The 25,978-nt window shown below is 47.0% G+C and overlaps 1 protein-coding gene across 2 annotated transcripts in view; it reads right to left on the bottom strand.

Annotated features, from left to right (window-relative positions):
* Positions 1 to 12,007: 12,007 nt before the first annotated feature.
* The window catches only part of plagl2 (pleiomorphic adenoma gene-like 2), a 45,090-nt gene continuing 31,119 nt past the window's right edge, over positions 12,008 to 25,978 (bottom strand). For both annotated transcript variants that reach the window (XM_083919678.1, XM_083919679.1), the window contains exons 2-4: positions 15,350 to 15,498; positions 14,772 to 15,267; positions 12,008 to 13,507 (exon numbers count right to left, since the gene is read on the bottom strand). In XM_083919678.1, the coding sequence (XP_083775804.1) occupies positions 12,046 to 13,507; positions 14,772 to 15,100 (1,791 nt within the window). In that variant the 5' untranslated portion in view covers positions 15,101 to 15,267; positions 15,350 to 15,498 and the 3' untranslated portion in view covers positions 12,008 to 12,045. The remainder of the gene's footprint in view (positions 13,508 to 14,771; positions 15,268 to 15,349; positions 15,499 to 25,978) is intronic.

The following is a 25,978-nucleotide window of genomic DNA, read 5'->3' as shown; positions in this document are numbered from 1 at the left end:
ACTGATTCTGTCATCGTCTTTAGCCCGAAGCATGACGCTCACGATGACTCAAAGGAACTCGTTTCCGTTACTTTTACTCTTTGTTTCTTTTACAGAATGTCCAACTATGAAAATGTACAATAACAATAAAGTGGTGACAAGTTGAATACGAAACTCAGCTTCCACTGTGTTAAGGAAATACTCATTTTCATTCAGATTTGAGATCAATTGTTTCTAGTGGGGTGGCAAGAGGGTTCCAGGTTCGAATCCCAGCTGGGGCCCTTCTGTGTGGAGTTAGCATGTTGTCCCCGTGTCTGCGTGGGTTTTCTCCGGGTTCTCCGGTTTCCTCCCACAGTCCAAAGACGTGCAGGTGTTCGGTTCATTGATGACTCTAAATCACCCGTAGGTGTGAATGGTTGTCTGTCTCTGTTCGTCTCTATGTGTCCTGTGATAGACTGGCGTCCTGTCCAGGGTGGACCCTGCCTCACGCCTGATGTCAGCGGGGATCGGCTCCAGCACCCGCGACCTCGATAGGTACAAGCAGTTGATTATGATGTTTCTGGCGGCCATTGTTTTCTGCGCCACACCTACTGGCTACAGGAATCAGCCTTACGGGACGGACATCATTTGATTTATCTGTGGACTGCTCCACAGACTGTATAAAAAAACAGACGTAGCGTCTCCTATGAGGTCCGTTCTCTCAACTTGATCAAAACATACTCCCCTATGGGAGCGGCCATCTTGTCAGACTTTGACTCCGCCTCATTTCCTCTGACCAAAAAAGGGCATGTATGCGACGTTGGGGGGAGGGAGATACGTCAATCTGGCTGACGTTTACTGAATTAGCAACATTAGCACCACCACCCGGGAGCTAGGCTAACAGAACACGTTACTAGATAAACAGGTAAACGGGAGTGGGAGACAATGTTGAGATTATTTTCCGGGACTGGGGGCGGGAACGGGGGTGTTAAGTCCTGGTTGGTCCGGCTGTGTCTGTGTTGTGGTGTCTCTGTTTAATCCGCCCCACATTTCTCATGCTTGATAAGAATCCCAGCCTGAACAAAGCTACATGCTAATATTGACTCATAGTCATAGTGCCACCTACTGGCTACAGGAATCAGCCTTACGTGACGGACATCATTTGATTTATCTGTAGTCTGCTCCACAGACTGTATAAAAAACGGACGTAGCGTCTCCGTCGAGGTCCGTTCTCTCAACTTGATCCAATCGTCCTCGCCTCTGGGAGCCGCCATCTTGGCAAACTTTAACTCCGCCTCATTAACTCTGACCAAAAAAGGGCATGTATGTAAAGTTTGGGGGAGGGAGATACGTCAATCTGGCTGACGTTTACTGAATTAGCAATTAGCACCACCGCCAGGGAGCTAGGCTAACAGAATGAATGGGAGACAATGTTGAGATTATTTTGCGGTGGGGGGGTTTAGTCCTGGTTTGTCCGGCTGTGTCTGTGTTGTGGTGTCTCTGTTTAATCTGCCCCAAATTTCTCATGCTTGATAAGAATCCCAGCCTGAACAAAGCTACATGCTAATATTGACTCATAGTCATAGTGCCACCTACTGGCTACAGGAATCAGCCTTACGTGTCAGACATCATTTGATTTATCTGGTCTGCACCACAGACTGTATAAAAAACGGACGTAGCGTCTCCGTCCAGGTTCGTTCTCTCAACTTGATCCAATCGTCCTCGTCTCTGGGAGCCGCCATCTTGTCTGACTTTGACTCCGCCTCATTTCCTCTGACCAAAAAAGGGCATGTATGTGACGTTGGGGGGAGGGAGATACGTCCATCTGGCTGACGTTTACTGAATTAGCAACATTAGCTCCACCGCCCGGGAGCTAGGCTAACAGAACGCCTTCCTAGATAAACGGGAGTGGGAGGCAAGACCAGGGGAGGGAACGGGAGGTGTTAAGTCCTGGTTTGTCCGTCTGTGTCTGTGTTGTGGTCTCTCTGTCCTCTCAAATCCTTTTTAACGAGCTCTCCAGGTTCCTCTTAGAGAACTCTACAAAACCATATGAGTTTCTATTCCTGAGTTATGGGTTAGCAGTTGGCATCCCGTAAGTGCATGTGCGAGAGGCAGCTCAGTTGATGTAAGTATAGGTTCGCTCCATGGTACTATAATTAGGGTCGTCTTGACACTCAGCTATGTACGCAGGCTTAGCACAGCTCCCTGAGACGTAACCCAGACCCTGGTCCAAACGGGTCCACTAGCCAACAGTGAGATAGCTCTGAGACGGCATTTTAAAGTATTTTTAGGACGGCAATTTACCCTTAATTGTGTTTCTTTCTCTATTTCTTCATTTAAACTGAAATGTAAACGTTACGTGAACTGATGTTTGATCATTTACGCAATAATCGCCCCTTTCTGTAGCACAGACGTAAAGTCCTGTGCACATTTACCACTCGGTCTCATTCTGAGCATGTTTCTAATCATGTGTCCTGTCATGTGGTGAGAGGGAGAATGAGAATAACACTCAAACCGCTCTGGCTCCGCTCCGTTTTAAGCAGTCGATCAGAGTCCCCAGAAAAAACAGACATGAATGAACCCTAAAGTGAACGTGATGGACGGGTGTGAGGGTGAACCGGCTCAGATATCACTCCCCAAACAGTCTCTGTATTTCAATTTTGGATAATAAAGAACATTTCATTTAATGCACTGGTCAGTTTTAAGATGGTGGGCTATTTATCCTCCACAACATCTTCAACGTCTTCTCTCAGATTAGTGCAGGGGTGGGCAATGGTGGTCCTGGAGAGCCACTGTCCTGCATGTTTTAGGTTCCTCTCTGTTCTAACACACCTGAGTCTAATGATGTGCTCGTTATCAAGCAGCTGATGCTCGTCACAGTTTGATCATTGTTAGACTCAGGTGTGTTAGACTCAAGTGTGTTAGACTGAGGTGTGTTAGACTCAAGTGTGTTAGACTCAGGTGTGTTAGGGTAGGGAGAAACCTAAAACATGCGGGACAGTGGCTTTTTAAAAATGTATTTACATACACGTACAGAGGACTTGTACAAAGAACATGAGCTCATCAAGGGTGTAACAGTTAAAACCCACGTAATCTTTTACACATACATCATGACATAATGTCACATTACTCAAGGTGCATACACAATCCATGTTTCCCAGCGCTCAGTGCATTTCTCCAACTGACGCCTTGGTACAAAGGAAGTCTCTCCATACAGTACATTTCTTGGATGGTCCCACGCCACTGCTCCAATGTTGGAGGATCTAGTTCAGGGGTGGGTAACCACGGTCCTGGAGGGCCACTGTCCTGCATGTTTTAGGTTTCTCTCTGCTCTAACACACCTGAGTCTGATGATCTACTCGTTATCAAGCAGCTGAAGCTCGTCACAGTTTGATTATTGTTAGACTCAGGTGAGTTAGGGAAGGGCAGGGGTCTGCAACCCGCGGCTCCTGGGCGCCCTTTAAGTGGCTCCCTGTAGCTTTGGCAAAAAATGATATCAACAACGTGTAAATAATGTATTTTTTTGCACAGTGGACGAGGGAAAACATTTGATCTTGGAGCTGAAACGATATTACGTGAAACTAGAATATGCGTCACATCCTCGGTCCAGGCCCAGCGCCTTTCCCTGCAGGTGCTAATCTGGAGTTGGTGACCCGCACTGCTGGTGGATAACCCCCCAGAGACAGACAACCATTCACACCTACGGGTGATATAGAGTCATCAATGAACCCAACACCTGCACGTCTTTGGACTGTGGGAGGAAACCGGAGAACCCAGAGAAAACCCACGCAGACACGGGAGAACATGCAAACTACACACAGAAGGGCCCCAGCCGGGATTAAACCCTGGATCCCTCTCGGAGACAGTGCTAACCACCACGCCACCGTGTCGCCCTGCTTCCGTAGATGCACCGGATATCTGTGTGACGTGTCCAGCATCATGTTAATACCATGACTTTTATCAACAAATTATATTCTGACTGTTTAAGACACATCCTATGACTGATTTAAGCATTTTTGACTTTTTTCGACATACTATACCATAACTTTTTTATGGCTTATTCTTTGGACATTATTGTGAGGGCTCTGAATCTTTTGGCTCAGTGAGAGTGGTGAGGGATCAACCTGCTGCAGTCAGGTGTGTGTGGCACTGATTGGTGTTGATGAAGCTCAGGTGTGGGGAGTCTTCATATACCCTGCGTCTCCAGCTCTGTGCTCACTCATTATCTCACCATCAGAGGTAGTGAGAGCGGCTCCCTGTTGTCAAGTGTTTAAACAAACACCATCGCAGAACTTTGCGTGTATTTGTTGTGTGCGTTGCCCGTTTCTAGTGTATAGCAGTGGTGCTGGGGAGTTGGTTGTGTCTCCAGCCTTTTTGTTTATCACAAAGGACTGGAAGGGTGCTGAGCTGGGGCCCAGACTGTTTATCTCACATGAAAGAATCTGACTCTGATCAACTCCAACCTTTGGGTCATGACCTTCCTGCTGCCACCATTGTAAACAGTATACCAGCTAAACATCATCATGCTAGCATGCTGATTTTAGCGTTAGCCTGGCAAAGAGCCATTTCGGGCTTGAGACATTGTACTTTTTAGTAAAGAGTTTGACCGTGGTGCAAGTCTTAAGCAGACAGAAATCACATTAAGGGCGCGCTCACACTGTTCTTCCGCACCGCGCCCCGGGCTTTAGGGTACTTGTCCTACCCTTCCCTCTCCCCCCGCTCGTCTTAAGCAGACAGTCAATCACAATAAGATTTCAAGATTCAAGGGAAATGTCATCTGAAATTCAACAACTACTTATAAACTCAACATAGCAACTTTATTAATGTGCACATGAAGCCTAAATGGGTTCCATTCAGACCTTAACATTAAGTCTTTTACTGTTATGTCAACAAGATTCAACCAGACATTTCCACCTGCTTTACCCAACGTTTAGATCCGGTGGTATTTATGAAAATGAGCACATACGTAATTAGATTATGCCCCTTTTGCACATGTGAACAAACCATTTCAAACACTTTGAATACAATTTTTGTTAGTCTTGATGTAAGTAATCAACTCAGTAAGCTCATGGTGATATCTGAAGGTTATTTTTCCCCTATTTGTGTCTCATCTCATCTCATCTCATCTTCAGCCTCTTATCCGGGGTCAGGTCTCAGGGGCAGCAGCTTTAGCAGGGGACCCCAAACTTCCCTTTCCCGGGCCACATTAACCAGCTCTAACTGGGGGATCCTGAGGCGTTCCCAGGCCAGTGTGGAGATCTAATCTCTCCACCTGGTCCTGGGTCTTCCCCGAGGCCTCCTCCCAGCTGGACGTGCCTGGAACACCTCCCTAGGGAGGCGCCCTACTCTGTAAAGTGTCCTGAGATAACTTTTGTTATGATTTGGCACTGTAAATAAAATTTAATTGAATTGAAACTAAAGACCATTGCTGAATTAACCTACCAAATGTCTGAAAATTGTTTTAACTACATTTCTAAAGAAGAAACACCGTAGATATGACCTACTCATGGTTGTGCAAAAGGGCCAAACCACCCAACAATAACACTGAATTATGAGTTTTTGATACGGTTATAAATTAATGTGGAATAAAACAAATAGGACTCAAAGAGGGTATGAAACCGCTGGTTTGTCTTTTAATCATTTCAACATAACACAAGACAACTCAAAGATACACTGTACTGTACAATAAGTCAATAGTTCTGTTGTTGTGTTCATCATCTCTTTGGATCAACCAATACACAAATCTGTCACTTCTACATTGCAGCAACTGATTGCATGTGAGATATGTAACAAAAAAGCAAGACTTCTCATTTCTTTTCTTTCTCCGAAGCACATCGTTTATATAATTCTCCCTGTAGTTGATAAAACTCCACGCTATATAAAATAGTGTCAGTGAATGCAAATATTCGATTTCCGTTCACCTTATTTTTCACCCTTTTTTCTTCCAGAGGTGGCTGTGAGAGCGAGTGATAAAGATAAAAATGGGCTATGTCACTAAACGAGATACACAAAGAGGTTGGAATGCAAGACTTACATTAAGCTAGAAATATATAAAACTACACGCGGGTGCTGCCTGCATCAGACACGGCCCAGTTCGTCACTAAGAGCAAAAAAAAAGAAGAAGAGAGGGAGATAAAGGATAAAGAGAGCATTATTAAAGTCAAATCAGTTAAACTGATGCACAAATTCCCTTAAAATGTTTGCGTTCTGCACCTAGTAGTAAAGAGGAAAAGGTGAGGATAAGTGCATCCCTAGTAGGTGCAGGTCGAGGTAATGGAGCTACAGCCGAGCGAGGGAACGCGCTAACGTCGCTGTCAGAGGGCGGGGGAGGATGCAGCTCACGCCGGGCGCTTCACGGTCGTGGTTATGTGGAATCAAACTACAGAAGCACGTTTCTCATCTTCAGCCTCTTATCCGGGGTCGGGTCTCGGGGGCAGCAGCTTTGGCAGGGGACCCCAAACTTCCCTTTCCCGGGCCACATTAACCAGCTCTAACTGGGGGATCCTGAGGCGTTCCCAGGCCAGTGTGGAGATCTAACCTCTCCACCTGGTCCTGGGTCTTCCCCGAGGCCTCCTCCCAGCTGGACGTGTCTGGAACACCTCTCTAGGGAGGCGCCCAGGGGGCATCTAGTAAGGACGCCCGTTTCTGCCAGCGAAAAAAAAAGGATGCGATAGTTTTTAGCGACGGGCAAATGAGGCTTCATCAAGCGACACAAAGAGTCCACTAGATGGTGCTCTTTAAAAACACATCCATCCATCTTCAACCGCTTGTCCCTATCGGGGTCATGGGGCGTGATGAGCAGTTGAGCCATATTTGTTATCAACTAGATGGAGCTCTTGGTGGACAGGACGCCAGTCTATCGCAGGACACATAGAGACGAACAGAGACAGACAACCATTCACACCTACGGGTGATTTAGAGTCATCAATGAACCGAACACCTGCACGTCTTTGGACTGTGGGAGGAAACCGGAGAACCCGGAGAAAACCCACGCAGACACGGGGAGAACATGCAAACTCCACACAGAAGGGCCCCAGATGGGATTCGAACCAGGAACCCTCTTGCTGTGAGGCGACAGTGCTAACCAAGATCAAGATCTCCATCTAGTGGGTTTCAGCAAATACAGCTCGACTGCTCATCACTAGACGTTCTTTAAAATGTTGAGACACTGAGTCAAAGTGAAAATGAAATACTCAATTAAAAGCCCGGTGTGTAGGAGAGGAGGAAGTAAAACTTTGACCTCATGACTCAAAATTGTGAGGAGGGTAAAAATGTCCCTTTACTTATTCTAAATTATGATACGCGTTCAAAATTTAAAGGCAAAATTTTGACTTTGTCAGACGTCAGAATCATTGGTAAGTCAAATTTTTGCAATTTAGAACAAGGTAACAACTTGTGTGAACAAGATAAATGACCTTGTGGGATCAAGTTATTGACTTGCGTGCACGAGAACACCCTTTCAAAATAAGATTCCCGGCTCCAAACGCTCCGCTGAAACAAAACAGACACACCGGCCGAACGTGTGAACAGTTACGATCCCCTCTTTCTTCAGTTACACGTCTTTTTCATCCATAAGAAAGACGTTAAGAGACAATTACGTCTTTTAAAAACTCCGATCTGTTCAAACGACGGGGAACACGGCACCGCTGCGTTGGGGAAACACGAGGTTCGGACCCTGAAATCATATTCTGAAATATTCTTTCACGTCTTAGCGGCCATTTTGATTTTGACTGAGTACTTCATCACTTTGACTCGTTAAGTCGAATGTTTGTTTGCTGTTCTTTTCTTTTCCTGGCAGAAATGGACGTCCATGCGGATCTGGGTAGAGTCCAGAGACAGGGGCTCATTTCCCCACAGTGACATGCTGAACGACTAACCCAGTCCTGGGTCTGTCGCTCTGAAATCAACGCCCCATACGCGCTCAGGTGGTAGAGCAGGCATGAGATCGGCTGTCGATTACATTCATTTAAAGCCACATGTGATAAAACCAAACCTGTCATTCTTGTAACACCACAACGCCGTTCAACGCTGTTCACGTCAGAAGCTGTTCCCACCTCAGCGACCGTGGCTGTAAGCTTTTAAGTGCTTCGTTTTGGGGTCACTTCATTATTTTTCAGTTACACGGTCTAAAGATGGCGCGCAGACGCTACTCTGTCGCGACAGCGTTTCAGTGGCAGGTTGTGGCTTCGACGCTGCGATAATCTTGTTTCTCCACGCCTCAGAGTAACAGACGTGTCGCTGCTGTTCCCGTCGAGCGCTCGGCTGTAGAGTTTGATCAATTCACGAGAGAGAAGGCGAAGCTGGTTACGCAAAAAGGTCTCAAAGGAGAAGGAGAAGGGGCGGGGGGGGGGGGGCTCTTATTGTTCGAGGGATATTAGTGAAAAGTCTATTAAAAAATACTGTTATTCTTTTGGAGAAGAGAAATACACAAAGGTCGATAAAGTCTACACATCAAACTAACGGCACATACATGTACAGGATCAATACAAAATCAAAACATATGAACACAGAAGCTGAAACTTTAAAGGAAAAAAATACTCTTTTTTAAAAGGTTGAAAGTGCTAGAATTCAGATTAGCTCACAGAAACCCAGGGAGGACAAACGTAACACATGCCCAACGCTTTTCATCTCGCTTTTTTTGTTCGTTCGGGACAAAGTCTAAAAGTATAAATGCTCGATTTGATTGCTACAAAGTCGGCTTAAGCCCGTAAAACGTTTATAAGGAACACAATAAAGATCAAATGTGAACCTTGCGGTGTTTTTTTAATACATCTCGTAAATTCTCACGAAGGTGCCGACAGCGAATTTATTTAGGATCAACGCAAAGTTTGATCGTTTTACACGAGTCGTTATCCAAATAACGACGTTCCAGGGGGGAGACTAACGCGTTTCAATTTAGGCCAGAACTTATTTTATATATATTTATATATATATTTTTATATGACGTAGGATTTGAGCGATGAAGTTGCGATTAAACAGTCACACTGTGGGGAAGCTCGTCCTACATCCGTGCTCGCTCGTTCTGGATTTTCAGTTCCAGAGGGGAACACCCATCTGCGTAACACGCGGGGGGACCGTCGGCCGTTCGACCGCTCGTCGTCAAGGGCGTTCTCGTCCTACGGCGCGGAGAAAACCCCCCGACACCCGCGGCGTTTCTGTAACAAGCGATTGTGCAAAACATGTAGTTTCTTCTCCCCAGGTTTTGGTAAGAAAAATAAAAAACAAATAAAAATGAGGTGATGTGTTGTGTTGTTTTTTCTTTCTTTCGAGGTCCTGTTTTTACACAAACAGAAAATAATATATCATATGACGACAGACAAAACAAATATATGACTATGAGCGATACACCCGAGGGTCGTGCAGTCAGCCGCGTCTCCCCGCGCGCTTTGAATGTCAAAACCGGGGAATTGGGTGACTGCGTTCGTCCGGGTATTGCCGTATTTTCAGACCCTTTACTTTTGACTCTACAAAGCAGCTGAGAGAGGAGGAGGAGGAGGAAGGGGGGGAGGAAGAGGAAGAGGAGGGGGAGGAAGAGGAGGGGGAGGAAGAGGAGGAGGTGGAAGAGGAGGTGGAGGAGGAGGAAGAGGAGGAGTACGGAGGGGATGATGAACACTGTCGGTTCGGTTTGTGCATGTTTTCAGCTCACTGTCCATCTTGCAAAAAAATAAAATGTAAATGTAAAAATCCTAGTGGTCTACAGTTGTCGTTCATCAGCAACCGTAGCTAAAAGCAGCAATATGTGTGTTTTTAATTTTTCATTTTTATGTTTTTTTGCTGTTTTTTTCTTTGTTTGTTTGTTTGTTTTTAACGTTTAACGGCGATCGGGGCGCTCTGGCTGCGGCACGACGACGGCTAAAGGGCGAAGCCGACGGGGGGAACGAGATCTCATCTTCAACCGCTTATCCGGGGTCGGGTCGTGAGGCGCAGCAGCTCCAGCAGGGGACCCCAAACTTCCCTTTCCCGGGCCACATTAACCAGCTCTAACTGGGGGATCCCGAGGCACGATGCAGGAGTTTGTGACTGCGATGAAGATGTGTCGTTGCGTTGGTTGTGCCACAGGCAGGACGTTGGATATAGAGCGCCGATTTCACTTTGAAGCTTAGGTTAACTTTGGGCTCAGGTTTTATAGGCTGGTGGTGAACGGGTTAGAGAGGATCTAAACGCCGCCGCGCCGGGATTTCACCGCAGCGCAGGGGTCACATGTTACACGGTCAGAGATCAATAGGCCATCCATGTCTCAACAATCTATCTAGTTCAAATCCTACGTGATTACAAAGCCGCTAACGGCCTTCTGCGGATGTTTCCCATCCGCGGTTCTGATCCGCTACACTAACGCGAATACGCGTAAAGGTAAAGACCGGGTGTGACGGAGAAAGCTCAGGGGGGTTGGAGGGGGGAGGAGCTAATACTTCATCCATTTGTTTGATCAAAAAAAAATGCAAGATACACACAAATGTAAACCTGCCAGACATCAAAAAAACATCATCACTTAGTTTTAACACATCTACCTAAAAATACACCTTACCGAGATAAAAGCAATAATAATAATATTCATTTTTGAGATATTTTCGTACACTGCAATAACATTCTCGAACACATTTTGACTCACTGAAATTCTTTTGTTGTTGTTGTTTTTGCCATTCACATATGTCAGGGTTCATCTTTACCATGATGATGCATCTTTTTTAAAAGATTACCTAAAGATGGGGGGGGGGGGGTTTCCAAAAATATAGATTTTACGCATGTCGGGCAGCCGAGTGAGAGCCGCGGTTAGCGTGATGCGCTTCTCGCAGGAGCTCTTTTTAAAGGTAACTGTTAAAAGGAAGACCGGCGGAGGAAGGGGAGCGACGCGACCATCTCGATGTGAAAACCCCCGAGACGCCACGAGGAAGGAGAAACGAAGGTTTCCCCGAGGAGATTCCTAAAGGTCAAGTGCCTTCTGCTAAAAAAAGAAAAATTTAAAAAAGTGCTTCTCTTGAGGAACAGTAAAAAAATTCAGCGTGATATTACGTCGTTTTTGATCGACTCACACGCTTTCGCTCGCGTTTCTTTCTCTCGTTTTTCTCTCCGCAGCCTTAAAAAACGCGCGTGACTGGTCTCTTAAGTCTGTTTTTATTCATATTTAATGATATTTCATCGGAAACCGCCGTGACTCTAGGAGCGCGTCGGTTACAGGTCAGATAAAAGGGACATCCATCTTGTTTTTTCTTGTTTAAAGAGCACTTTTTTTAAAGGGAGGTTGTTTTTTTTGGCTCTAGTCTAGAGGAGGATTTAAGAGTTACGGGTCGACGTCTCGGTGCGCCGACGTCTCGGTGCGCCGACGTCTCGGTGCGCCGACGTCTCGCTGCGTCGACGTCTAACTGCGTCTCGCTGAGTCTCGGTGCCCCGACGTCTCGGTGCCCCGACGTCTCGGTGCCCCGACTTCTCGGTGCCCCGACGTCTCGGTGTGTCGACGTCTCGGTGCGTCTTCGTTCCTTCGCTCCGTACTGAGCGTGACGTTCAGGTTGTTGTTGGTGGGGGGGGGTTCAAAACTCCAGATGAGACACATTCTACCACGTTCTTACATTTGGAAAAATAAAGTTAAAAAACAAAATATCCACTTCAAACTATTTCTTTTTTTTTTGGGTCACAACACGACAGATAATCTTCGCTAAAAATTACCTTTTGATTTTTTTTTTTTTCTGCTTTTAATATTATTACTTTTACGTATGCAGTACCGCGCCTTTTGGCCTACTGATCCTGCCCTCTACACTACTAAATAGGGGGTGGGAGGGAGATAAAAGGGTAATAAAAAAGGATGGGTTAATACGTCGTTATAACTATAGGATGGGGGGAGGAGCCCAAATAAAAGCGGCTTCGACTTCTTCTCTCACCTATTCCTTTTCCGCTCAAAGGGCTTAAACTTCCTTTTAAGGCTCAATCAAAAGCTTTTGTGCACTTTCATTTAAGGCTTCTAAGTGTTCATTTGGGTATTTGTTTATTCTAATTCTCCCACTTCTTCTGTGAAGAACCACAGCCCCCAAAAATATCCGCGCTGAGCTGAGGCTGGTGCGGAGGCCGTCTTGGCCGGGCGGCGCTGGGGCTCTGTCATTGGAAGGCCTGGTGGAAGCGAGGCAGCGTGGTGGCACTAAGGCTGGAGCTGAACACTGGTGGGAGGGGGTGCAGGGGTCCGAGGCCCAGACCCCCGCTGGAGCTCTGCTGCTCCTGAGGTTGCGGTTGCAAAGAGGTAAGAGGTGCGACTGCGACTGCTGCGGCGTGGGGCTCGGCAGCGTGCAGAGATGAGGAAGAGGAGGAGGAGGAAGAGGGGGTCGCGGATGAGGTGTAGCCCATCACCAGCCCTCCCGTGCTCATGGGGGCACTGTACGGGGGCAGGTTGAGGGGCAGGAACCCCAGCAGATGGGAGAAGTCCATGTTAGCAGCACACAGAGACTCAGCGATCATGGCAGGGCTCTTGGACAGGAGGTGATCCCCGCAAAGCTCATCCACCAGGCCCGAGGTGGGCTCCAGTCCGTCCTTGGGAGGTGAGGCAGCAGCATGTGGCTCTGCAGAGTGAACCGGGCCTGGCGAGCCACTCTGCAGATCCATGAGGAAGCTCTCCATTTCCACTTTCAAGGGCTTGTCCAGCAGGTATGAGGTAGATCCCAGCTGGTATTTGGGGGCTTGCTGGGGCTGGTGCTGCTGCTGGGGAGCCGGAGGCTGGTGGTGTGGGGGCAACGGAGGGGAATGGTGGTGGTGGTGATGGTGGTGATGATGGTGGTGGTGATGGGAGTGTGGGTGAAGAGGTCCAGGCGACTCCATGTGACAGCCCATGCCCATAGCTGCAGACAAGGGACCGGGCATCAGGGACGGGTGTGGGTGACCCACCCCAGAATTAGACATGGCCTGGAGATGGTGGGGGTTGTACATGCCCATCGGAAAAGGCGCCCCACCGGGGAACGGTTTGCCCATCATGGGGTCTTTGTTGGGACCCATGCCACACATCATGGGACTGAGCTCCTCCTTCACAGAGCACGGTGGTGACCCAGACGCTAAAAGACCCAACATATCAGGAGGCTCTGTCTTGATCTTCAGCAGCTCCTGCGAGTGGCTCTTCTTCACGTGGCGCGTCAGGTGGTCCTTCCTGCCGAAGCGCTGGGCACAGTACTGGCACAGGAAGTCCTTTCGGCCTGTGTGGACCACCATGTGCCGTCTCACATCCTTCCGTGTGTAGAAGCGGCGGTCGCAGTGGTCGCACGGATGCTTTTTCTCCTTGGTGCCACCCGAGGACTTCCCGGAGTGGCTCTTGAGGTGCTCCAGGAGCACGGGTGTGCTCTCGTAGCTCTGCATGCACACTTTACAGGTGAGATCCCCTGCTGTGGCGGAGTGCATGGCCACATGGCGCTTGTATCCCAGCTTGGTGTTGTAGTGCTTCCCACACTCCTCACACTTGAAGGCCTCCTTGTTGGGGTCATGGGTCTGCAGGTGGTTCTTCAGGTGGTCTTTGCGGTGGAACATTTTCTCACAGAACGAACACTGATGGGTCTTCTGTGGAGAGTGTGTGGCCATATGCCTGCAAGGGAACACAAGGAAACGAGAGATGACAACGGTTGGGCTGTGAAGCTACCATGTCACATGTGTTATCAGTCACTCAGTAGCGTGCCCCCAGGGTCACTCTGGACCACTGCACAGGGTACTGGGTATGTGGTTTAGCCTTGAAATCAGACTCTTCATTTATTTTCTACCAAAGCTGTTTTTCGTGGTCAATATTTCAAAGGGGGTACATGAACAAGTTTAAGACCCACTGGGCTAAAGTGAGGCATAAATCCCCCAGAGTCAAACCCACATAAATGAGTCACAGCGGTTTGATGCCAGGACCCAAAATGGAGCCACTTCCTGTGTTTAGCAGCTACCAAACATCTTACAGTCAGCTGAAGCATTAACAGTCACAGAGCAACGTTATCATTCATCTGGAGTCAGGTGGGACTGGGCGAGACGGCCAAAATCACCCACCCAGACAACGACCGTTTCATATCTCAACAGCAATACATATCGTGATGTAGCATGTTTTTGGTAATTCAATAAATAAAGAGCCTATATGAAATAACCATGCGTTGATATTTCTCATTTTATTAACGACTTATGTGAAATTAGACTACGTTTTCTTGCATCCACACAAATAGTGTGACGTAAATACAAAAACTGCAATCTTCAAATGACATTCCCTCAAAATATTTCACATTTTCTGAATAAACTGAGTTAGTATGTGCTTGTTATTGTCAATTCAGACGACTTAATTGTGTCTCGAGATCTGTAAATATATGTTTTCATTAGATAGGACTCCATTGAAAGACAATAAAGGATCATATTGAATTATCGCCGAGCCCTAGATCTGCTACGTTCACCTGCTAACTTCTCTGCGAGCGACAGACCAACGGAGAACATGAGCCTTTGTCATACAGTTGTCATGGATACATCTCTTTTTTGTTACTCTACAACAGGGCTGCCCAACCCTGCTCCTGCTCGTTATCAAGCAGCTGAAGCTCGTCACGGGTTTGAAAATCGTTAGACTCAAGTGTGTCAAAGCAGGAGAAACCCAAAACATGCAGGACAGTGGCTCTACAGGAGCAGGGTTGGGCAGCCCTGCTCTACAAATACTGATAGATGAGACAGACTTGCTCCGTTTATTGTTTCTGAAGGTCGAGTTACTACTTTTTCAGGTTCCCTCATTGAATAAAAGTCAAAACGACAGCGTTTGTCAAGTTGCTCACTGGGGATTCTGTATCGCAGCATATTTAAAAGCATGTGAATTGAGCGATGTGATGAACTGTCGGTACCTGAAGAGCTTGTATTTGGAGCTGAAGGCCTTGGGACAGTGCGGCTGTGAGCAGTGGAAGGGTTTCTCTCCCGTGTGACTCAAGGCGTGGAGCCGGAGCTTCTCGTGTGAGGCGAACAGGGCCCCGCACACCAAACACTCGTTCCCACTCACTTTCCCTACCCCTTCTCCTTCCCTCTCCCTCTCTCTCTCTTTCCCCCTCTCTCTCTCTCTCTCTATCCGTGGCAGCGGGGCGGCGCTCCCAAACAGCTTGGCGGCGGCCCGTCGTCCCTCTTCCTCCTGCGTCAGTGCGGTAAAACGGTGTGAGGCATCGGCGGCAGCAGCTGCCATGGCAGCCCTAGAGTGCCGCTGCCATGAAAATGCACTTGTGGCTCCCCTGCCTCGCAGGCTCAACGTGGGAAGTTGTGGGTCGGCGAGTTAGTCGAGTAAAAAGAAGGCGCTCGGCAGCTCACGGGAAGCGTCAGTGATCCAGCGGGAACATCGGTGAACGCCAAAATCTGCAGTGAGATAGAGAGAACATTCGTTGAAGCAAACCGGTGTCAACATGGAACATTTTGTCTTGTAAAGCCGACTGTTTACCTGAAATACTACTTGTCTTTCTCTCGTCTCTGCTCTTTCCTTCTCTCTCTCTCTCTCTCTCTCTCTGCTTTCTCTTCTCTCCTCCTCACCCAGTCCCAACAGCTATGGTTGGCGGCGAGTGGGAAACACTGCTCTGCATTTTTACCGTCCTGCAAAGAGAAAGCAAACACAAAGGTGAGCGACTCCAGGGTCCGTTTTGTTTTAAAGCCGTGACAAAATGCATGCACCTCCGAATCTGAACAGGCTCGACACCAGGGCTGCCCAACCCTGCTCCTGGAGGGCCACTGTCCTGCTCCTGGAGGGCCACTGTCCCGCTCCTGGAGGGCCACTGTCCCGCTCCTGGAGGGCCACTGTCCCGCTCCTGGAGGGCCACTGTCCTGCTCCTGGAGGGCCACTGTCCTGCGTGTTTCAGGTTTCTCTCTGTTCTAACACACCTGAATCTAATGATGTGCTCGTTATCAAGCAGCTGAAGCTCGTCACAGGTTTGAAAATCGTTAGACTGAGGTGTGTTAGAGCAGGAGAAACCTAAAACATGCAGGACAGTGGCTCTCCAGGAGCAGGATTGGGCAGCCCTGATCTACATCATGGGTGTCAAAGTGATCCAGTAAAGGGCCGTGTGGCTGCAGGTTTTCATTCCAACCAAGCAAGAACACACCTGACTCGACTTACTCAATCACCTGAACTGTCTTCACACAGTTGATTTGTTGGACCAGGTGTGTTTTTGATTGGCTGGAATGAAAACCTGCAGCCACACGGCCCTTTACTGGATCACTTTGACACCCATGCTCTACATGAACCATGCTTGGTTTTCAAATGTCACCTGGAGAGCATGTTTCCTCTGAGCTCACTAGGGGGAGCTGAATGACAACACTCTCGCCGACACGACCAAGAGCAACGGTTTGGCAAAAAAAACCCTGTTTTTGTGAATGATGACTCTTAATCACAGTCATAAACATCTGTACAACCATAGTAAAGACTTAATGACATTACTCAGCCTCGTCCCTCATCATGCGTGTCTCCGGATGACAGAATGCCGCACAAAGCCGGCTCTGTATGTGTGTGTGTGAGTGCATGTATGTACTTGTTATGAAACTGGATAAGGCTCCTGTAATCCTCGGGGAAACACGCACAACCCCCCGGGGAAGAGAGAGGGTTGCGGTGTGGTTGGGGTAGGATGGGGGCTGAGCAGTGTTTACTGTATACCGCAAACACAGGATTCCTAGAACCAGCGCTACCTGTTGACCTGAATTCAACAAATTCTTGACAGCAGTGAAAACAGCTGCAGACCTCGAGGTGCAACAAGTGGACAGCACAAGTGAAAACAGCGGCCGAGCAGCTCCTGAGCTGCGGTTGTTTATTAGAATAAACCGAAGACTGTGTGAACTTGTGATCGTGCTGGACGGCTGAACTCTCTCTCTCTCTCTCTCTCTCTCTCTCTCTCTCTCTCTCTCTCTCTCTCTCTCTCTCTGTCATCTCTGCGTTCCCTTATTTACCCTCAGTGACCTCTGTGACCCGCGCTCGCTAACACAACGGCTAAGTCCAAGGTCGAGCGGACACGCTGGTCACAATGTTAACCGTGCTCCGAGCGCCGATCACATGAACCCGAAAGTACGGTAAACACGCGCACGCACACACACACACACACACTCCAGTCACTCTGTGTGAGAGGTCAATGAGTTGAGGAGACACTACAGGCAAGAATATCATTTTTTTCATGCACTGGTGACTTCTGGTATGGGCCTTCGGGCTATTTTGCTTCCATAATCTCATCTCATCTCATCTTCAGCCTCTTATCCGGGGTCGGGTCAGGGCGCAGCAGCTCCAGCAGGGGACCCCAAACTTCCCTTTCCCGGGCCACATTAACCAGCTCTAACTGGGGGATCCTGAGGCGTTCCCAGGCCAGTGTGGAGATCTAATCTCTCCACCTGGTCCTGGGTCTTCCCCGAGGCCTCCTCCCAGCTGGACGTGCCTGGAACACCTCCCTAGGGAGGCGCCCAGGGGGCATGCTGCTTCCATAATGGGTTTGTCTAATAACCGATCCTGAAAACGATCGGATTAGACACGAACTCGCAAAGGTAGACAACTCTGAGGTGACCGGACACAGCTAGCACTGCTGCGGAAAGACTTTTGACACCAGTTTTTCAGAAATTGAATGAAACAAAAGTGCCGCTTGGACGTAGTTAGCATACGAGGCTAACGGCCGGGGAAAGGCTAAGGATGTACACATCCCAGTATGCTAACAAAGCTAAAGTGGTGGCGACACAGTCGAGTAGCGCAACAAAGCTGGCGAAGCATCATAAGGAGCGACACCGCGGTCTTTAGGGGGAATCTCGAGTCAGTAGAGTTTCCGTTTCGACAACAGTGACGTATTAAACGGTTACGTCTGTTGAGTTGTCACTAAGCTACTGACTAGAGATGCAACCAGTTAGCTAGAACGGATATTACATGAATGAGGCAGCATTCATCTCTTTTTTTTATTAATATCACACACTAATTATTAACTAAGCCGTTGTTTGTTGAAGTTTCAGGCAGCTGCTATATTTTATATTACAGTTTAAAATATCTGTTTGCAGTGCACTTTACATGGAAGTGTTATTTATTGCTTTTTGAAGAAGAAGAAGAATTACTTTAATAATCCTGCAACGTGAAATTCAATTGTTTCACTCTATTATTGTTATTCATGTTACACACACACAGGCCTGAAATACACACACGCACAGACAGGACCTATATACATGCAATTAATGGAGAGATGTCAGAGCGAGGGGGCTGCCAGTGACCGGCGCCCCGAGCAGTTGGGGGTTTGGTGCCTTGCTCAACAGCACCTCTGCAGTGCCAAGGAGATGAACTGGCACCTCTCCAGCCACCAGTCCACGCTCCATACATGGTCCACACAGGGACTGAAACCGGCGACCCTCCGGTTCCCAGCCAAATCACCTATGGACTGAGCTACTGCCGCCTCTTTGCTGCTGATGTACACTTTGTTATTGGTTAATAAATAATATTAAGTGCATTTATATCTGCGTTAGTTTGTTACCTTTTTATTAACAAGGCTAAATGTTCCTGTCGAGCCTGATGCCTTCACTCACATGTGTATTTACAGTATTTATATTATATATTTATTTATTTAGTATTTATATGAGTATTTACCCGGGTATCAGGTAAATACTCTGCCCACTTTGTCCACTTTGAAATTCTTGTATCATCGACCCTATTCCATAACATGTCTCCTTTCAGCTTCGTGGAAAGAAAACAATTATTTTACCACATTTTTTTAAAACTTTATAGAAACACAGTCGCCTCTCTACTTCCGTCGGTCACCTAAATGTCCCCTCTTAAATCCACACACACACACACACACACACACACACACATATGTTCCTATTACACTTCTGCCCTTGCTACAAGCCTGGCTCAGAAGTTGGAAGTTCCCCGTTTTCCGATTACGAGTGAACGCAGCACAGCCGTTGACCGTGACGAGTTCGGCCGACAGACCGACCGCCCTCAGCATCATCGCTAACATGGCGGCTAGTTTACATCTGTGGAGGGAGTGTCTCCACAGACACACAGACGTGAGTACTCAGCTAAAGGTAACGAGTGCTTTCGTTAGTGGGTCACGTGATCAATCGCATCCACCAAACCTTCCATTCTGAGGGTTTTTACTGAAAACATTGAGATCTTTTAAACATTTGTTTGTTTGGCTGTTAACAGTAATTTCTCATTTATGAAGTTTTAAGAGAGACCTTTGACTCTGATGTGTCCACAACATGAACTAAACGATTAGCACGTGTTTCAGACAGAGATAAAACCTCATCTACACACACAAGTAATTCATGAAGTAGGGAAGTTTCATGGTGACATGTATGAGTTAAACTCTTTTCACCTGCAGGGTCTCCACTTAGGAATCTGCTCTGAGTGCTTTTACAGATGCTTATATCTACATGTCGACGTAGAAATGCACAAATATGCGTGTGTGTGTGTGTGTGTGTGTGTGTGTGTGTGTGTGTGTGTGTGTGCTTTATTCTCCACTTCAGCACATGGTCGCCCGCGTGCTCACGTATGTCTCAGTGCGTACATGTGCATGCGTGTGTGTGTACTTCTTCTTGTAATGCGTGTGTGTTTACAGCGGTGGTTAAGAGGACCTGACAGCTGTAGCGTTGTACGGTGGTCATCACCCAGCAGGGAGGGTGCAGGGGGGTGACACCCGTCCCATTGACCACCCTCAGGGAGCCCGGCTCTATTGTACAGCCTACCCACATCGCACATTCCTGGCCTGAACCATGCCGTGTCTCCCTGCCTCTCTCCTCCGCACACAACAGCACATGCAACACACAGAGTTCTGGTCACGCCGAATGCAACATCATGTACACCCCCCACCCCACCCCCCAGCCAAACCGGCATGCTCAAACGCACTCACAAAGGCGCGCACACAGACAGGCAGATCCAGCACAATGAAGAGGATCCATACCATCAAGTTATAGAAATACACCAAAGAGAGCTGGGACACAAAGGGAAGAGCATGACAGACGGTGTGGAGCGCTAACGTCACACACGGATGCCTTCAGGCCTCGACAAGCCCAAATGACTGACTTTGCAATATGTTATTATAGTGTTTTGCTTTCATTATACAAACATAACATTGAAATAACTACTATAATTAAGTGGGATCAAACAGTGATGCTCTGCTGGTCTTTTTAATACGTTTCTATGTCTTGTGTTGTATGTTTGAGTGGAGGTTTCACGTCTGTTAATACTGTGAAAATCTCAAAACACACAGCCCGTACTCAGAGACGGTGCCTTTAAACGAGCCGCCAGGACTTCCATACTGTCACAACTATACCATACTATATATAAATATACATAAAATGCTGCTACGGTGCAGGTACAGTCATTCCCAGGCTGCAATGACACTGCAGAGATGCTGAGAGTGCAGACGCCGAAGGCCCAGAAGCACTGACCAATCAGAGCAGACTGAGGGCGTAAAGAGGCAGGAGATACAGATACATTCAGACACTAAGGGCGCACTCACACTGTCCTTCTGTACCGTGCCAAACAGGTTTTACGGGTAAAGCCTAGTGCGTTTGACCAGTGTGAGTGCAACCGTACCGCGCCTAGCTTAGGACAGCTGGCCGTCCACGTTCGTTTGAGAGAGGTGGGCTTTAGTAAAGCACGTTTGCACATGTACGAGCATGAACGTGCGCACGTGTACGAGCATGAGGCCTACGGCGGTTCTGAGGTCATTTCCTGTGCGCCTGTTGGGACGTAGAAAAAAGAAGGAGGGACCATGCGCGGACATTTAAAACAATGGCGGTGAAAGGTTCACGTTGGTGTGATGCGGAGGTGGAGTGTTTACTGCAGATTTGGTCGATGAAAAGATTCAAAAACAGTCGACAAGACGCACAAAAACTCTGAGGTCTACGGAAAGATCTGGAAACAAAGCCACGCATCGCCATGACGTCATCAATGCGTGTGACGTGTTACGGCGTGATGACGTATAGGCAGCAAGAAGCATTCTCCGAGGCCCAGGTAGTGTGAGTACAAACAGGCCTGGAGGGGGGACAGGGACCCTAAAGCACGGGGCTCGGGACGGACGCACAGTGTGAGTGCGCCCGAAGGTATGAGAAAAAAAAGGTGTTTTTTGACATTAAAGCAGGTAAACAAACATGTTCTAGTAGAAACCCAAAATATAAGTATGAACCTGAAGATGAGCATAATGCGGGACCTTTACATAAAGAGGAAATGTCTTATTATATAATGTGACCTCAATCAAAGCAGATAGTTTAACTTGTGACGGTAGGAACGACATAGGTGTTACTAATAACCTCAGCAATGGCTCTGTTCTATCAAAGTGTCCCAGCAGGTCGTGAGTGACAGCGAGCGAGCACGCACTCCACATGTGGAAATCCCCTGGGTTCGCCCTCTGTTCTCCCCCTGTTGTGTTTGTACAGTACATCCGTCACCATCCGTCTGCAGCTACAATCAACTGTGCTACGGTACGAGCTCCAGACGCACTCATGTTCAAACACTGGTCTCATACACTCAACTTTACTCCGTCCACTTGGCCTCTGCGTCCACAGGAAACCAGGGAAACAGACTCCAACCGCTGTAGTACACGTTCCAGGCCTGGGTGTGGCGCTGTAACTGCCACAGAAATACACCAACACCGGATTTCTCCATTAATGGAAAAAGACCCTGGGATGATTTTATACTGGAATTACGCTCTAAGCACTTTGAAAGGTGAAAATGAACTCTCTTTCCTCATCAAAACAACAGATGCTAACAACACACTTCTATGTTTTAATTTCTATCTAAAAACACGTCCGATCCGTGACGTAGGTGATGTTTCGCTCGATTCTCAATGATAATATACTAAGTGAAGCTATAATCTAGTTCACGACTCTGTGTTTTGCTGTGGCCTCAACAGAATCGATCTTCTGGGACAGAAAAACAGGACAGTTGTGTAAGCACAGCTCCGTAAAGGGACCTGCTGCTTGTGCATGTAGCAACATGCTAACGGCCGACAAGCTGTAACATCGGCCGCTTGTGTTGTGCATTGTTGCCTTGTTTGGGATCACAGTCCTGCTGGTTTGGTTTAGAAGGTTTTATTTGTGACTTTTGACAGTGGAAAATCCCACTTTACGTGGTTGAAGACAATCCTCTGCAGCAGTACAGAGACCAGGAAGTGCCTGACCAATCAGAGCAGACGGGGGTTTTCACGAGAGGGTCTTAAAGAGACAGGCGCCGAGACAGAGCGTCTCAGACAGAGAGTGCAGCAGCCGTGAGCAGGACGTTCTGGTGGACACACAAAATGTCTGAAAACGAGTTAAATAGGTCGCCTTTAAGAAAAAGTAATGCTGCTTTATTGTGCTTTAATGCCACAGGTGTGAACCGGGTCATACAATGAATATAAAATAAATAAATACAGATTCTACAGAATTATGTTAAATATCCTGAGACTGACTTATCAACCAACTAGTTTTATTGTGATTATGATAAAAGTAATGACCGACATGAAACAATTAATCGATTAATCGCTCAGTCAACTCACAAAAAAATGAACCGGCAACTATTTTGACATTGAATAAACAAACGTATGAATCAATAATGAAGAGAGACCCTGAGCTGCAGCCCTTGGTGTCAGTATTAGGTAATGACCTGTTACATAACTACAAACCTATACACAGGTAGTAGGTTAAAGGTCAGAGCACATGTGCTTCATAAGCAGCACAAACAGCACAACTGCAACCATTTCCACCCTCTCCTCACACTCCGCTGTGACTGCAGTGATCACAGGCGGCTGCAGGATGGGACAAAATGGCAGATGCCGCTACGACAAACACCCCACAGCACATTCACGCGGAGCCTGCGTTCACTTCTCCTAATCAAAAACGTTAAAGGGCAGAATTGAACCGCCGCTTTTCCCAACCGCCCGGGTGTCTTTGGTTTCTGTCCTGGATGAAAGAGCTTCCACATTCCTTTCCTGAGGGGTCAGAGGTCAGCCTCCGCACTGCCTGCCTGCTCGCCCGCCACGGTTCCCGCATGCTGAGTGACTGGTATTAACCCCTTCACTGCCTGACGCAGCCACACTGGGGAACACGCGAGGAAGCTTTCACATTCCTTGCGGTGTTGACGGCAGGACGCAGGGTCGAGCCGAACCGAGCCGAGCCGAGCCGGGCTGGACCGGAGCAGGCTGATGCAGAACCGCCGGAGCAGGACGCCCCGCGCAAGCTGCTCGACTAAACCATACAAACAAACTAAATATAGAAAGTGAGTTCAGCGTGCGGAGCTTAGGTGACAACAGCCGCACTCAAGGGGAAACGGGGGGGAGGGGGGATGGGGGGATGGGGGGTGGGGGGGTCACCCTGGTGAGCACGTTGCACAAACATTTTGTGGGAAACAGAGAAAGTGAGTGTATGAAAAGCAGGTGTTTCATTCATTTGGTAGTAAATGCCTCTCACTTCATGTTTCATTTAAAAAAGCACACATGCACAACCGCGTGTTGTTATGAAGCAAAGTCACCGGTGCTTCAGAGCGTGGTTTAAAAGCGTGATACGAAGCGTGCTCGCTCCTGTTTTGCAGAGGTTGTGAGGTTGTTGTTCTCGTATTAAACCCTGTGCGGACAGGATGGGTTTTAGGTAGGGTCATTTTTTACCAGAGGTCTTAGTCCTCCTGTAAACCACTACCACTTTATTATTTATTATCTGCACATAGCTTATAGTTATATGTTATATTTATACTCTATTACTGCACTATAGTTCTGTTTACGTCTGCTCATTGCACACATGTATCATGTCTGACCTCATCTGAATCCGATCACTGTCCACTTATATCTTCTCTGCACTACAGTTCTGTTTATACCTGTTTCAACAGTCTACTGCATGTTTACATCATATACACCCGTTCACATGTCTGCTTACATCTGATACACGCATGTCTTTCTACATCTCACGCCGACGATGTCCTCTGTATCTAACCTGTACTAACACACTAACATCCTGACACTTATTCTACCTGTACTAACACACTAACACACTTATTCTAACCTGTACTAACACACTAACATCCTGACACTTATTCTACCTGTACTAACACACTAACATCCTGACACTTATTCTAACCTGTACTAACACACTAACACACTTACTCTACCTGTACTAACACACTAACATCCTGACACTTATTCTACCTGTGCTAACACACTAACATCCTGACACTAACTCTACCTGTACTAACACACTAACATCCTGACACTTATTCTACCTGTACTAACACACTAACACACTTATTCTACCTGTACTAACACACTAACATCCTGACACTTATTCTACCTGTACTAACACACTAACACACTTATTCTACCTGTACTAACACACTAACATCCTGACACTTATTCTAACCTGTACTAACACACTAACATCCTGACACTTACTCTACCTGTACTAACACACTAACATCCTGACACTTATTCTAACCTGTACTAACACACTAACACACTTACTCTACCTGTACTAACACACTAACATCCTGACACTTATTCTACCTGTACTAACACACTAACATCCTGACACTTATTCTAACCTGTACTAACACACTAACATCCTGACACTTATTCTAACCTGTACTAACACACTAACATCCTGACACTTACTCTACCTGTACTAACACACTAACATCCTGACACTTATTCTACCTGTACTAACACACTAACATCCTGACACTTATTCTACCTGTACTAACACACTAACATCCTGACACTTATTCTACCTGTACTAACACACTAACATCCTGACACTTATTCTACCTGTACTAACACACTAACACACTTACTCTACCTGTACTAACACACTAACATCCTGACACTTATTCTACCTGTACTAACACACTAACATCCTGACACTTATTCTACCTGTACTAACACACTAACATCCTGACACTTATTCTAACCTGTACTAACACACTAACATCCTGACACTTACTCTACCTGTACTAACACACTAACATCCTGACACTTACTCTACCTGTACTAACACACTAACATCCTGACACTAAGTGCAACTATACAAAACATTTTAACCTAACAACAAGAACAAAGTGTAAAAGAATGTCGTTATTTGCTGCTCTGTGTGCCCTGAATTGCCCTCCAGGGACAAATAAAGTTTTTTGAATTTGAATTTGAATTTGAAACTACCTTTTATTTGAATACACGCTGCTTCAAAAACACCAGCAGAATATCCCATTAGAGGACAGGAGTCTACTTGTTTACTGGCCGTCACCATACGGTCATCTGCTCCAAGAGAAGCACGCTAAGTGCAACCAGCACAGCTCCAAAAGGGACCTGCTGCTCTTTACGACATGTAGCAACATGCTAAAAGAGTGAAATTAACAACTGTGAACCTGCAACTCCTACAGACAGAAACAGTCATTTTCAATTCAGTTTTATTTACGCCGCCAAATCATAACAAAGTTGATCTCAGGACGCTTTAGTGGAGACGTTCAATGAACCAGCAACCACAAAAGAAAACACGAGTCTGCGCTTCATTGGCTTTAGATCGAGTAAACAGTCTGTAAATAACTAAAAGATCGATGCATTAAAATAAATCAGAAATAATAGGCAGACGTACGTGAAATTAGAAACACAGTCGTGCGGCGAACGGTAACCATGGTAACGTGACACTACTCCTACAGCCAGCTTGATTAGGCCGTGCTGCGTTACTAAACTTTTTAATTTGTGTATATTAATATATTTCGTCTCTGTGTGTCCTGTGATAGACTGCCGTCCTGTCCGGGGTGGACCCCGCCTCACGCCCCATGTCAACTGGGATCGACAGGGACAAGCGGTTGAAGATGAATGAATGAATGAATGAATGATAATGGTCTGGAAACAACACAAACATTTTTAGATACTCTTTTCCCCTTTTTCCAAACTTATCCAGACCTGGAAATGACGCAAATTCAATTCTATACTGCGTCCAAACTGCGTAGGAACCCCGGCCTATTACGGTCCACGCATGTTAAACACAAAAACGTGTGCGTGCCAAAGGAGGGAGCTCTCTAAAGGAAATACGGAGGGATAGAAGCAGCGAGATAAGGATTAACAGTGTGGGAGAAAGCAGAACCAGCAGTGTCAGG

This window comes from Echiichthys vipera (assembly GCF_963691815.1).
Source record: "Echiichthys vipera genome assembly, chromosome: 9".
NCBI classification, from domain to species: domain Eukaryota; kingdom Metazoa; phylum Chordata; class Actinopteri; order Perciformes; family Trachinidae; genus Echiichthys; species Echiichthys vipera.
This window is presented reverse-complemented; position numbering and strand designations above follow the sequence as displayed.